The sequence below is a fragment of the Rhea pennata genome, chromosome 1 (assembly GCF_028389875.1).
Source record: "Rhea pennata isolate bPtePen1 chromosome 1, bPtePen1.pri, whole genome shotgun sequence".
NCBI lineage: Eukaryota > Metazoa > Chordata > Aves > Rheiformes > Rheidae > Rhea > Rhea pennata.
Genome location: NC_084663.1, coordinates 208,749,426 through 208,765,063, shown reverse-complemented (window position 1 = coordinate 208,765,063; position 15,638 = coordinate 208,749,426). Strand labels below are relative to the sequence as shown.

The 15,638-nt window shown below is 41.3% G+C and overlaps 1 protein-coding gene across 5 annotated transcripts in view; it reads left to right on the top strand.

Annotated features, from left to right (window-relative positions):
• The window catches only part of LOC134135676 (disks large homolog 2), a 740,305-nt gene extending 736,269 nt beyond the window's left edge, over positions 1 to 4,036 (top strand). For all 5 annotated transcript variants that reach the window (XM_062567370.1, XM_062567369.1, XM_062567373.1 and 2 more), the window contains one exon: positions 1,221 to 4,036. In XM_062567370.1, coding sequence (XP_062423354.1) covers positions 1,221 to 1,327 — 107 coding nt within the window. In that variant the 3' untranslated portion in view covers positions 1,328 to 4,036. The remainder of the gene's footprint in view (positions 1 to 1,220) is intronic.
• Positions 4,037 to 15,638: the final 11,602 nt, after the last annotated feature.

The window sequence follows — 15,638 nt, the reverse complement described above, 5'->3', positions numbered from 1 at the left end:
GACTAGCTGGATATGAATTGAATTCCCTCTCTGATCCAAAGCTGTTTTGATGGAGTCAGTAAAAAATCTTGCACCATTGCATTTATTTGTATAGACCAAAGCAGAATTTAGCAGAGTTTAGCCTGGAGAAGAGAAGACTAAGAAGGGATCTTATCAATGTCTTTAAGTATCTGAAGGGAGGGTGTCAAGGGGATGGGGACAAACTCTTTCCAGTAGTGCCAAGCGACATGACAAGAGGCAATGGGCACATATTGAAACACAGGAATTTCCACTTGAATATGGGGAGGAATTTCTTTATTGTGAGAGTAACAGAGCACTGGAACAGGTTGCCCAGAGAGGTTGTGGAGTCTCCTTCTCTGGAGATATTCAAAACCTGCCTGGATGCAACCCTGTCTAACATGCTCTAGGTGACCCTGCTGAGCAGGGAGGTTGGACTAGATGATCTCCAGAGGTCCCTTCCAACCTTAACCATTCTGTGATTCCTCACCAGCTTAAGGCAAGAGCCCAAGCTGTGGATTGTGGGAGGGAAAGAGAAAAGCATCTTCTTCCAGACCTGGAAGAGGGCAGCAATTAAGGCCTGCTCTGGTCCCCATTATTTCCTTTGGACTGGTTTAGTAAGCTCTCTGCTCTGAGATTGGTATTTAGGGATCGCACAGTAAAGACCTCCTGTTGTCCTTCCGCATGCTGATGCTCTGTGGATCTCTCACTGCAGTTTCAGATTTCTTTTGTGGGGACAGAAAATTTATGAGTGTAGGCACTATGCTTTGTGTTGCAGTTCCTATATACTTGGACCCACAGAGTCTGTCTAGTTAATTTTCTCAGCCTAGAGTGAGTTTATAATAAACAGAAAAAGAATGGACTGGAACAGTGTACATCTGACACACCCTCTAGTAAAGTAGCTTCAACATCAAATGAAACGTAAAGCTTGACTTTCCATTATGGTTCCCAGTCACACTGCCCTCCCAAGGGAGAGAGCTTCTAGCTAAATCAACCAGCTTAGCTCAGTGCTGTGGAATGGATCTCTCTCATGGGAAGGTGTGACCATTTTGGACTCAGTGGCCATTTGCAGGGTGTATGACTTCTCCATAATCAACATCACTGTGTACTACTATTTCTTCTCATTTCATCAATATCTATGATTATACTGACAATCTGTTGACATTTGATGCTGTAGAATGTATCAATTAAAAAAAAAGTATTGATATGTTTCCTTACTGCAGCTATTGTCCAAGGAGATAGCTTAGAAGATATATATAATCAATGCAAACTTGTAATTGAAGAACAATCTGGGCCTTTCATCTGGATTCCTTCAAAGGAAAAATTATAAATTAGCCACTGCACCTCTGATTACGACGGGAGAATATTTAGAAGAAAATTATAATATACTATTTGGAGGCTTTCCTGTTTTTGTTGCATTTATGTTCTTTGCAGTCAATGTGAATTTTGATGAATGTACAACACAAAGTGTTTGAAGCCATGAAGGACATTGATGGGTCAAAAGGGTAGGAACAAAAAGACTTCTACCACATAAAACAAATCTGTTGTGTGCTCAAAGCACCAGTTGTAGGTACAAACTTCTGATGTGGAGACCCTCTGTCAAGGGGAGCTGGCCACCTACTGTGCCCATGCGGACATTTTGATCGATTTCAATGGCTGAGCTCAGTGTGTTGATTGCTTTAAAGAGAAGTTCCCAGCTCTTGAACCTCATATAGGGCTTGATCCTGCAAGGCGCTGAACACTTGACCCCAATTTCTACACACGTGATTAGCCCGTTGACTTGGAGTCACTTGTGACCCCTCCCTACACCTTTCAGTTCCATCTGTTCCAGTAGGACTATTCGTGTGCTCAAAGCTAAGCACGGGCTTAAGCATTTTGCTAGATCAGGGCCACATGCACCTTGCAAAATCAAACTCAGAGAACCAGGTCCACTTCCTCCTGAAGTCATTGGTAGGACTGTCTTTGACTTGACCGGGAGGTGGATCCTACTCTAAGCTTGTCATTGCACATTTGTAGTTGGTACACCTCGACTTTGATAACTATGCACATCTTTTGATTTCTGAAACCAAGTCAAGCATTTCTTTTCCTCCCCTTTGGAAACACTATTGCATCAGAAACTAGTAACAGTGTAGTTTATTTTAATGGAGTTTGGGAGTGGAAGAGGATGGAAGCATTTCACATCGCACATGCACACAAACACATTCCCATGCAGACACACACATGTATGAGGATTCACAATACCTACGCTGACAAGGAGGGATACAACTGGGAAAAGCTTTAAAATTTTTGATTGTCTATTTTATCATTTATATTGATAGAAGGCACTTAAAGATGGAATAATTTATAAAAATAAAAATATATTGATGTATAGAAACTAATTTCTATAGGTAAAAAAATGTTTTTGTGAGATATTTTGTAAAGATTAATTAATTGAAAGATTAAATATTTACACCCTTGTGTGACTGTAAAATGTAAAGAGGATCATTAAGTTGCATTAGCCCTTTTCTGTAACAGACTCATTATTGATGACAAGCAAGATAATTCCTTAAATTGTAGACAGGTTATTTTTCTCTCAGTTTAATCCTCTTACTTGCATCTATTTAATTATAATGAACTCCTGTGGAAAGTTCTCTTGAACTGACTGTCTTATAGGACCTTTTTTGAACACAAAAGGGTGATGCATCTTTAAACTGAAATGGATGATTTTTCAGAAGTAAAATGTCAGTGCTTGAATGCGGTTAATAGTTTCTCTCTTGGAGGGAGTCACACCTCACCTAAGATGTTTTATGATTCTTCTTGTTCCTTTAAGGGAAATACTAAGAGCATTTGATCTTCTCTGACTTTGTAGGCAGGAAGATCACAGGCTAACTTGTACCTTCATTCATTTCACAGTCACCAAGGGTCTTAAAAGAAAACTGAGGCAATGGACATTTGTGAGGGATTTGGGGAAAGTCTGTGGAATTTCAGTTTGGATGAAAGGGAGCAGGGAGGGAGGTATATTTCTTGTTTCACATGGTCCTTCCTTTGTATGCTGATACCATACTTCACTCTGACACACAAGGGAACAACTGCAAAAGATATTATAATCATAAACTGAATTGCCTTTGCATCTGCTGCTGGACCAAGTTTTATAGAAAACCCACAGTCTCCTGCCTACTGGGCTGCAGGAGTCCAATATTTGTTATCTGGTGGCGACAGCAACCCTAACGTTTAAGGATATTTTAAGGGCAAATGCTAAATAGACTCCTCAGTTACTTGTCTATTTGAAGCTTGCTTTTCTGCACCCTGTCAAGCTGACAGGTATATCCAGCTGACCTCCATAGAGAGCGCAATTTGCTGGGTATTTGTAGAATAGCCACCAGTGAGGACAGGGTTAACGACATGGGCATTTCAGTGGCCGGAGGAGGCCACTCATTTCCTGCCCTACTGTGATAACTTTGAGAAGTTGATGCTTCTTTTATTACTATTTTTCTTGCCTGGCCAGCGCAGATTATAAACAAGGGTTTCAGCTGACTCTACAAAAGAGCTTTGTAACCAGAAGGGCTAGAAACTTTTTTTTTTTTTTTTTTTTTAATAAAACATAAATGGATGAAAGCTCAGATTTTGGAATATTCTACAGAAATCCACAGAGTGACCCCAGATCTTTGGAAGCCATGGATTTTTCCATGCTGGCAAAATACTATTGCCCCAGGTTGGGAAATAGCCCACCTGACCTGAAAAAACAAGTATCCTAAAGCAGGAACTTCATTCTAATTTTCAGCTTGTTTTTAAGCAATCAGTCACATCTGCTTCTTTGTTTCTTAGTTCAGCATGCAGCCTTTTATGGTACTATTCTACTAGTAACTGTTTTGCTTTGTCATGTGCTGTGCTTTACAGTGAACAGTAACACTATGGCTGAGTACAATCAATATTTCCATCAGTCCTTGGTTACTGTAGTAACATTATTTATTTTTCCCTGTCTGTTGTTTGTGCTTCCAGTTTAGAGTTGCCATTGCACTTCCTTTTTTTTTAAATAAAACATATATTTAAAAACAATTCACTAAGAGAAGCAGTGAGAGGTCTTCTTTCCTTTAGCACTTGGACACCCATTTGTTTTGTGTGTTGATGTTTTACGTTTCATGTTACAGCATTCTCAGAGCTGCAGTTCATTTTTGCATCGCAGCTGTTCAGATCATACTGGGTGGTAGTGGGAGGAGGAAGAGAAACATAAGATTCATGCAAAATTACATCTGGTGCAAAAATATATATATATATCCAACTCACTACCCACAGCAATTGGCGTCTCAGACCATATTGGTGCTAACACCGCTTAGCATAATCAGATTCCTTCTCTGTCCATGTAAGAGACTTGCAAGTATCTAAACATGAGACAAATGCAAATGCTGGACCCTTTAGGAAAAGTGCCAGATCACACCCCTGGTGCTATTTCTCATGTTCTGGCACAGTGTGTAGCACTGTAGGGTCTAAGCAGAACCAAAACTACATGGCTTTTTGTCCACCCATGAATGATCACAATGACATCTCACTAGCTTTGTGCAGATGTGCAATATTACAACCTATTTATTTCTCCTTGCCACAAAGCATCTTCCATGTACTGACTCATTTAGAGCTTGGTAACAGGGCTCAGTGAAACTACACTCTTTACTGGTCTTACTGTCTCATCATAAACCAGTAAAAGAGCCTTTCTTGCTTAATTCCCCCCTTCCTGTAGAGGTACCCTGTCCATGCTAGCGCTTTGTGATTTCTTTCATAGTAAAGGCTGTTTCTAGATAAATATTCTGTGTTGTAATTGTGTTTGTAGCTAACATGGTTTGATGCTCCGGTGTGGATAGGGTCCTAGGAACCACTCTGTGAAAGTCGAGGGTAAGAAATCTCTCCATCGCACTGAAATTTGAAATCCTCATCCTGGAGAGCAGTGTTGAACCTGAGCTAATAACCACTATGAGCCAGCAACAGTGTCCTAGTTATACAACATCCACCTACTTATTTACATTAGTTTTCTATGGAGAAATTGTTGGTGCGACACTTTCACTGTTACTTGCTTATCATCACTCAGTCAAACTGTACTTTGCTTTGATTTTATTTTTTATTCTTTTTTCAAATCCTGAAAAGAGGATTCAGTGACTGACAACACATGTGAATATTTGTAGGGAAAAAAAGCATTAAAGAACAAAAGTTTCCACCTTCTTTTTAAGCTGCAGATTTAAAGCCATAAAATCTGCGGTGTTCACAAAAAGTGGTCTTTTAGTGTTCATAGCTTTTAATCTCAGCATTTTTTCTCTAGAACATTTTGTCTGCCATATTATGCATGTGGTTCACTGTGCAACTGCATTCATGTGCTCAGGCCCATGCTTTGATGAAATAAATGTATCTTACTGTTCCATTAAAAATAAGACATCTTGTCAATTAGCTCAAAAGTAAGAATAGGTCATCATTATGTTTTAAAAAAGTGACTGTATATTTTAGGGCACAACCCATCATCAAAGCTAAGAGCGAATAATATCTGCAGTCTATCCAACATATAGCTAATCTGGATCCTCAGCTGGTGTAAATCACGGTCACTCCACTGATTTCAGTGGAGTTCCTTCCATTTACACCATCTGAAGTTACATATATGTATCCTCTCCATTTTGCCTACTTTATAGCATTACTGTAAAATGCCAAGGCCACATTATTATACAAGAGCTCAGCACTTTCTTCATTATTTACTGTTCCTATCACTGTAGCACCCAGAGGGCTTAGTCATGGACCAAGACCCTTTTTGAGGCAGGTGCTGTGAAACTGTTGAACAAAAAGACACCTCCATGGGCCAAATCCTGTGGCCAGATTTTCAGAAGGCTTCAGCCCCACCGTCATCTCACCAAGAGCAATAGATACCACCACTGGTTGGCCCTTTTGAAAATCTATCTTTAAGGTGACACAAGCGAGACATGAGCCATCATCTGTCATGCAGCGCTGGCAGCTTGCACCATCTGTCCCTGACCTACAGCCCAGGCAACTTCCAGTGATGCCCTGAGGTACAAAAGCATTTCGGAGAATGGGTGGTAGCTAGAAACCTAGATCTTCAAAAAAAAAATCTTAAGAAAAAATAAAAGCAACACTATTGGCTCTTAGCGAGATAGCAACCTTTCAGTTTCTAGATTTGTGTTCCTAAACTTGAATCAGATAGTCCGAACTTCCGAGTGCAACAGCCTGTGTTCAGGATGTCACTTCTGTCTGACGACGCTGGCCAACCTGCGTCTCTTTAGCAGGATGTTTCTCAATCCAGTTGTAGTTTGGGGTACTCAGAATCTGAACTGGAGTTTACAAAATACACTATCCAGCTTACACTCCTGTTATGTGTAAATACTCTGTGCATCCATTCCATTTGTGTAAAGAATAAAGCACACACAATTATAAAAATTAAGATGTATATTTCATACTAGCTGTGTCCTTGCTTATTTATTCCGTTCCAAGCGCTCAGCTGTGGTTCAGTTGTAAATGCTTGATAGAGTGTTTATAAATATGTCATGAATTTTATTATAAAATATTAATATTAAAGCATTTTTACACTTTATAGCAAATGGCTTCTTCAAAAGGCATAATTTGTCTTTTTTCCTTAAAGCAAATTAGTAAAAGATAAATATGCTCTTAATATGTCTTGAGAGAGAATCACATCCATCACACAAGACAAACAGAAATCTGGAAGTGAGAGGAATGGAGGATACAGAAACTCTTTCTTGTTTTTTTTTTTTTTTTTTTTTTTTTTTTTTTTTGTTTGGTTGGTTTTTTTGTTTTGAATTCACAGTGAGTTGCAAGTAACCTCTGGGAAGATTAAGTCTGGTCAAACACTGCCACTTTTTCCTCATCTCAATTCTTCTTCTGAGTATTGGGTATCATCAGCATCTTGGTCAATAATCATGAGTGTTTTTCTATTTTCTTTTTTTTTTTTTTTTAATTAAAGAATTGGTCCATGTTTCTGGCATCACAATGTTAGCCATTGGGCTAAGTTTTGTAACAGTTACATGCGTATAAGCAGGCTAGTGGAGCATAAACTGTAGTTGTGCTATGGGGTCTTACCAGTCCAAGAACCTTGGCTTTTGTCCATCCCAAGAAAGTCTTTGCAGATGGTTTGTTGGGCTCCAGGGAAGCCACGTGAACATTTCCAATTTTCTGCAGAGGCAGAAACACGACAGGGACACTGCTTTTGATAGACAGACTGTGCTAAAACACTTCAGATTGCAGAGGACCACAGCGCTTCCATATGGCTCTGGGAGCCATCACTGACACTATAGGGAGACAAAATCTGTCTGTAGAGTTTTACATGCATAATCACAAGGATGGTTAATCATCTAAACATTCATTGTGATGCTTCCTGAATAGATTTAGAAGAGGGAGAGAATCCAAACAACAGCTCACATTTATATAGAGATAAACAAAACTTAAGGGAAAAAAAGTTAGCAAGTCATACCAATGTGTTTACTGAGATTTTTCACAGCAGTAAGTTACAGCTTAGCAACAAAGTGAAGTTACTTTCCAGGGCAGTGCCATAGGAAGCAGACGATAGACACACTCTTCATTACAGCCCCAGCACCTCTTGAAGTAATTTCCTCCTCTTTCTCTTGGCAAACCTGACCTAAGTCCCTGGACTACATTCTGCAAAAAACAAGAGAAACTTGGGAAGTGGTTTTGCAAAATGGCTGGGAAACAGAAGATACTTAAAATTTCAGAAACTTAGACATGTGGTGAATATCAGTTCAGGCATAGGCAGCACATCTTGCTAGCCCACTGTCTCATCCATGCATTGAGTATGTAAAGGATGGGCACCATCCCTCACTTGTCCCAGCGCAACTACAGTCCATAGCTGCTGAGTTGATGACAGAAGCATGAAGTTTGCCCCACAGGAAGTAAAAGCACGGTCTAGACCGTGGTAGCTGATGATTCACGTTCAGAAGTAAATCTAAATAAATGAAGAGGCCCGAGATAACCATCCCAGTAAATGTGTGTGCATGTGCACATGTGTAAAAATCTTTGTCTTCTCTTTTATTATTATCCCACAATATCTGCCTTTTCCAATAGTCACTTCATACAGCCAATCAAATATTTGGACACAGTTGTCTAGTTGCACTCCTTTGGCTTGAAGGACACTCACCCAACTTGAAAAATTACTTGGGACCAGAGTAAAAATACAGGTAGGCACTACTTCTATATACGACTGAGTGTCTTATCCCTCTTGAGAAGGTCATTTCACACTGACCTTCAAAGGAATTTAGGTGTCTGCCTGGTATCAGGCAAGTTACTCATTTCATTATAAGCATAGCATTTGGAAGCTGGCACATAGCAAGGTAATGACACCTAGATCCCCACGTCTTCTGTGGGAGGGCAGTGAAATAGAGCTCCAGTTCCTAAATCTCTATGGCATATTTCAAGTCTTCTTCCCTACCATCAACCTGCACAGCAGTCTCTTTACTATCAAAAATGTCAGCAATGCAGGAACAGCTGCCATGGAGCTCTCTGCTAGAGCAGGACTTGTCTATGGTCACATTGTAAAGCCCTTTTACCTGCAAGGAAAGCATAACAACTGCAGTGGAAGGGGACAGTTTGGGTTGATTGGCAGGGTATGGCATCAGGAAAACAACTGTAGCTGAACTGATCTGTGCAGCAGCTTGGAAAGCTGTGGACTAGAACACAGCTTCCCTGCTAGACAGAGGAAAAAGGCTGTTCTGGACAACACTCCCACTGCTGCAGTCCTTCTTGTTGATAGAGATGTTTCCTTCTCAACACACTGGGGAGCTAATGGTGCAGAGTACACCAGGGAGGCATAGAATGGTGCCCAGAAGAGATACGTAATTTTATTCAGCAAAGAAACTGAAATATTTGCTGCAGAAGCTCATTAATTACTGTCAACTGCTCATTAGCCCTTGATTTAAGCAGAAGCAGGTGGTAGCAACCAGGGAAAATGAATTAAGTCTTACACATTTTTAGCATAATAGCAATAAGGCTGTTATAATACCAGTAGAAAAACAGTATACAGCTGGCCTGCAAACAGTATCAGTTAATTAACTGATGTCCCAAGCTAACCAGCTAGCCTAAATCTGGGGGTTGCTCTGGGATGTGAAGAAAATTAACCTAAACCTTCTTACGGTTTCCCTTCCACACTAACCGATTCCCTGGCACTAGCAAAGAATTTGCCTTACTGTAAGGTCTAGAAATGTAATAGGGGATCAGTTATAAATTGAAATGTGCAGATGTCTTCAAGCAGCCTGGAGTGGGTTTAAACATGTAAGGAAAGTAGAAAGACGCTTCTGGCCTGGACTCAGCAATGCCTGTAACAACTGCTCCCATGAAGTCCTAGTTGGCAGCAGAACCTCCACCGTGACACATCTATTGGCACTGTCCAAACCCTACCCAAACTCTTCAGAGTAGGACCACCACTCTGGCAGGCAGATCTGAGAATAAATCATGCCAGGCTTCAAGAAACTATTTTTTAAGACCTCCATGCCTTCTTATCCCTTTCTGCTAGGAAAGGGACTTGTCACTGTGCCATCTGCAGTAATAGTTGGTCAAGGAGCTGTCCAATATCTTTAAAGTCAAAGCATAGGGCTCAAATGTCACATTTAGCACCATGTTTAAGCACTGAGAATATCAAACCTATGTCAAACACCAATTTATTTCTCTCTTTTTTTAACAGAAAATATTTTGAATGCTGTCATGCCAATGACTCATCAAATGAATCTAGAGGGTCTGAGCAGACGTTTGTTTTATAATCCTGCCATTGCCTATGCGTAAAGGGCTTTTGAATTGTCTTTGCTAAGTGCAGGAGTCACCACAGTACACCATTTTCCCCAGTGGTGATAAATCCATTGGCTATATTCTGCCTGGCTGGATTCAATTGCTGAGTAATGGGAATGCACCTTCAGTAAAATCTTGGACAAATATTTTCTAAGATTTAAACTTGCCCTAATCTCTACATAATCTTTCTTTAATAGAGCTGGCATTTTCAGTAGGTAAATATCTTCATTAGCGTAGAGTATGATCGCGCAGGCACTGTATCCAGAGCCTCTTTTTTTCAATGGTAATCACATCATCACATTTTAGAGCTACTAAAGGAGCAGGAACACAATTCAATATTCTGAGACAGTGAGATCTAAATAGGGAAAAGGCCTGCAAATCCCTAACTCAGATGATTGGCAGAAGGGGTATTTCCAATTAAATGAGCTTAGGCATTAGCCGTGAATGGGAGTTGCTGCAGTGTACAGAACGTAAGGAAAGTGAATATTGCCTTATTTAGCTGGATTAATTTGGGGCAACAGGCAGGGAGACAGCATCAACTATAGCAGGTACATAAATGAAGCCTTAGGCCCCAGACGTAACTTAAAGAGAGGTATGTTGAGCGGGAAGGTTTCATCTTATTCAGTGCTTGCTCTATTCCATTAACCAGTAGTTATAGATGGTGGCTATGGGCCATCTGGGCAACCTTGGTGAACTGGTGACTAACAATCTGGAGGCATTAACAGACATCAAGTAAAGCACTAGGAGCAAGGCAAGTGGTAATTCATAGGCCTATAGGGAAAAACCCTTCCTTAAAGCAGCCTTTGCTCTGGGCAATAAATCACAAATCTCTGCCTAAATATAGCAACTACCTTCCTGACCCAGCCGCATGCAGAAACCAAGACTTGGGTGCAACTCACCGTGTTTGCCTCAGAGGGACTCGCACAACCAAGGCACAACCTTGCTGCTCACAGATTTCTGAAGGACCCATCCATACAGGTGTCCCAAGCTCCATCAGCTGCACAGAACAGCTTCAAGGTTTGTTCTTCCCCATGTGCCTGCAAACACACACACTCACATTCATTGCAGTACAGCTTTACATCTGTTCCCGCAGTCACACAGCTTCAAAAACAGCCAAAGCCCCATGAGAGCATGAAGGGACCCGAGGTGGCCCAAAGAGACCATGCCTACATCCTGGGAACAGAGATGCCCTGACACCATGGGAGAATTGCAGCACAAGCCATTTTGGGACTGGTTCTGGCTGGCAGTGTCATACCTGAGCCACCACCTGACAAAAACTTAGAGACGCTTGTATTAACTGCCAGAGATACCTGCCTCTAGTGAACAGGGTAAAAATCTCCCCACCAGCAGCCAAAGGCTGGTTAACAAGATGTAGCAATTAGTGCGAGCCCTTTAGTATTTGGAGCTTATATGCAGCTGTAAGGCATCTGCCTCCAGCCAGACGGGCAAAAGTAGTAGGGGCATAAATTGTCGAAGCATTAAAGCAGCTGCTGTGGCACACGTTCAGCTGCAAACGCTGCTGCCAGCAGTGTAGTATTTCTCTACCTAGACTGTGAGCACCACCTTCCCTGCTGCAAAGCTCCAGTGCAGAATTCAGAACTTCAGTGGCATTTGGACACACTCTCAAGGTGCAAATTTGCCCAAGGCCGCTGCTCAGCATCCTTGCATAGGTTCTCCAATAGCATGTATCTGCTACAGGACAGCCCAGAGCAGGAAATGTGCACAATATGTATTGTAAATAGCTGCCTTGAGATTCATACTGTGGTAAAGCCGATGTTTCTCTGGATCTTTGGATTCCTGCCTGTCTGGAAAGCTTTTGGGAAGCAAGCGGAGCATACATATATAGACACCAATATCTCCCTGAGAGGATGCCACCTTCATTGGAGTAGAGCCATTGGGGTGGAGATATACCTTGTTTACAAATTAATTCTTTTGATAGTTGCTGGAGTTGGGTCTTCCTTAGCTGCCCATAGCAACATAGCCAAAGATTTATATTTGCCCTAGGTTAGGCTCACTGTCTGTTTGGGATATGACTTGTGAATTCACCTTCCTATGATGTTCATGCATGGTGCTAGGCAGTAGTCAAGCTACCTCACTCTGTCCTGTTAGCCTTTGTCTCCGTTGTGCTAGGACAATAGTAGGTGAGAAATAATTTAAATGGTAGACTTTTAATTAGATCTTTTCTAGCTGGAGACGCAAAAAGTGGAGTCAAGAAACAAAAGAAAAATGTCAGCAGAGTGAACTTTCCCTTGCAAAGGCCATAATAAAGGACAATGTTTGAAGAAATAACCTGGAGCTGAGGAAAATGTGAGAACCTAGCCACAGAGGAAGGGTTTAGCCATGTGGAAATCAAAGAGGAAGGGAACTGTGAAGCTGACAAAATCACAGAGCCTGAGGATATTGTCTTAAATGATATCAAGAGCTAGAACTGCTCACAGGGAGCATTAGTCTCCTAGGATAGTGTTTTCTTCTGGTTCAAGAAAAACAAAAAAAGTCTTGATAAACATAGAACAAAGGATAATTTAAGATGCCTTGGTTACTCTTCTTCAGCCTCTACTTCTACTCTACTAAGCCTCTACTACTTCTGTTCAGCCTCTTTCAAACAGAAAGGAGAAGCCTTGCGTGTTTTCCTTATACTCCAGCATGGATCTGGCTAATCAACCAGGGAGGCTCTAGCTATGGCAGCTGCAGAGCCCTGCTGAGTAGGAATAAGTGAGAATGTAGAGCGTTCCGGGGAGCCCACCATCCCCAGGTGCCCCCTATACGGGGCTGGGATGTTTGTGTGTGTTTAGCGGGCTTCTCTGCACGACAGGTTTGCTAGTCTCTCAGGTCTACCTTGCTCTGCACGTAGTCTACTGTACTTGCAAGACACACGCTGTCTCCAGGAGCAGTGACTTCCCCCCCCCCCAACACACACACACACATACTGTCAGCACCCTTTGCCATCAGCGATAGAGGGGTGGTAAGTAGCAATTCCACAGCACCAAGTCCCAGACACCCTTTAAATCCAGGCATATGGCAATATTAAAAAAACTGAGAGAAGGGAGAGGAGAGAAAGGACCCCTTCCTAGTTTTGCCCTAGCCCAGATCTCTAGATTTGGAAGGCTACAAGTTATATGAATACTAATATGAATCTACTTGCAGTTCACATGTAAAATGTTGCAGGTATCACATTAATCCATTACATTGCAGCCGTATTGGAAGTTAGCTGAGACAGTGTGCCGATCTCCTCTCTTCTCTCTAACTGTGTCAGGAGACCTCCTTCTCCTCCAAATGTAAAGACTGATGTGCTAACACATGCCTTCAGTCCCAGACTGGGGACTGGTGCCATGGGCTGCTGTTGCTGCCACACACACTTCTCATCACTTCAGGTTATTTCCACAGATGTAGGGGTTATGGCAGCACTGCAAGTATTATACAATTTGTGTTATACAGTCTGCTCCCCTAAAGAGGTCACGATCGGTGGGGACAGGAGCACAAGCGTTGAAGGGAAAAAGCAGCACAAAAAGTCAATGACAAATGTTCACCTGAGGACAACAACAGGGCTGCGATGAGAACTGTCCTAAAACCATGCCTTTCCAGTCATATACAACTTCACTTTTTGTTCTAACTGTATGCTGACCCTTCTGGTCTGGGGATATGCATCAAGTACACAGCCAAAAATAATAATAGTAATAATGATGATAATGATAATAATAATAATAAAAGATTTTCTGCCCAGTTTGAAATCCCAGGTGTTTGGCTGCCTACCATAGAGAAACTGAAAGCTGAATGGAGAAGAACTTTTCATGGAGAAATAATGCCCCAAAAATGTCAGGTCAGAAATGTCACATATTTTGACGTTCAAGACTCAGAATAGATATTTCAGACTGAGAGACCACAGCAAAACATTTCCTACTACAGCTGAACCACATCAGCTGGTGGTTCCATTTTTAGTGTAAAAACACCATTGAAAAATCAGTTTTTTGGTCTAGATAATTTTGGCTTAGATGAACTCAGAGTTTAATGGAAAAAAAAAATGTTTGTTCCAGACATTATGACTAGCTTTGTCTAGACCCTTGAGAAGTTTCTACAATGGAATATAAAGTTTGTTATGTTGTATGAGCATTGACTTGATGGAGAGATTTGTGAGCCATTAGTAAGAGAATGTATCATATACTTACACAGATCAGTTCCCATCAAGCAGTGAAAGTAGGAAATAGATTACACATATGTTACAGAGTAGAGAGCAGAAATTTTTACCACCCAAATGATAAGGTGTATTTGAAAAGTGAGCTGGAAAAAAACTTAACTTGAAAGTGCCAGGCATCCCAAAATCTTTCTTCTTCTCAAACATATATTGGGGGTGGGGGAGAGGGAAGGTTATGAATTAATGCCCATGAATGAGCCATCTTACTTGTAGATTTTGTAGATTCTGTGTTTACACCAGAAAAGAATAAGTGCTGCAGAACTGGAATTGAAGAATGAGCAAATAGCTTAGATAAAATTGTTAGGATATGTTTCAAGTTGTACGAAAATTAGATTTAAGGTGTCAAAACAAAGAGATTGAAACAAACAAACCAATGAAAGTGATGGTCCAGGGAGAAACAGTAGGAGGTACAAAATGAATTATGTCACAGAAAATAGCAGCCAGGTGAAGACACTGCTGTGATTCACTGATGTGAATCAAAATGAGTTTGGTAGAAACTGGCCTGGTCAGAAGAGGAAAGGATGGCATCTGAGAATGACGTTGCCCGAAACCAGATCTGTTGGAGCCTAACCCATAGAAAAACAAGTCTCCTCAACTTGGTGTGCCGAGAGAGGACTGATATTCTTCATGTACAATGTCTTGGTAACTCAATGTCTTCAAAATAGTCCAGAGACACCCAGCATGACTGGTAATCAACTCCATGAGGTCGTGGAGCTATGAAACTTCAGTTTGCCGTTGGTATCCATCCAGGAATCCAAAGGTCCTTCCCACAGCCCTCCTGCCTCAGGCAATACACCTAAAACCACATTAATATTACCGCAGTCTGACCTGCTTGGAGTGGATTTGCAGCAGCTGTAGCTCATTGCTTTGCCTCTGTGTCTCCCCAGTTGAGACTCTGGCTTTTTACTAATTCTACTGTTTGATACCCTTAGTTTGCCTAACCAGTCTAAAGTATTCACCAACCAAAGGTTTCCTTCCAAAACGAGTAAAGGAGCTTTGCATTATATAGAAACATACATGTGAAATACTCGTCTCTAGGACTTCTAGCATTTAAAACGGCCACTGGCAGGTAGCATTAATCACAGATAGCTAAATCAAGAGTAGTTTTTTTGTTGTTTTTTGTTTGTTTGTTTTTTTTGTTTGTATATAGTCAAAGCACATGCCACAGGCATATCTGGAGTCTCTGGTCTACCTCCCACACAGCACCAGGTAGCCACTGCAGAACAGCATCCAGCCTATGGATGACTGACCCACCAACCTCACTTCTCAAGAATGTTTTCTTTAATCTGAATTCCCTTTTGCACATCATTGCCTCTGAATTTAGCAGGAAGCAATATTTCTTACAAATGAGCAAACTCTCTCCCCTGCTCAGCAAAGATAGCCTGCGACTGACTGAAAAATCCCACAAGGTAAAGACTATGCTACAAAATGGTTCAAATTTGTATGTCACCTCCAGCACAAGCAAATCTGCCCTCCTGAACTGAATACAGGTATGTTCTCTTGGCTGTTTTTTTTCTTACTTAAAATAACTGAGGAGGCCTCAAGACAATCTTATTTCAACTTTTTCATTTGAGGTCAAGGGGGACCGTACCATAAATCTTGAGCTCCATATTTCCAAGCACAAGGACTGATAAAAGAACGTAAAAAACAATGTTATAGCAATACTATCAGCCACCCCTGT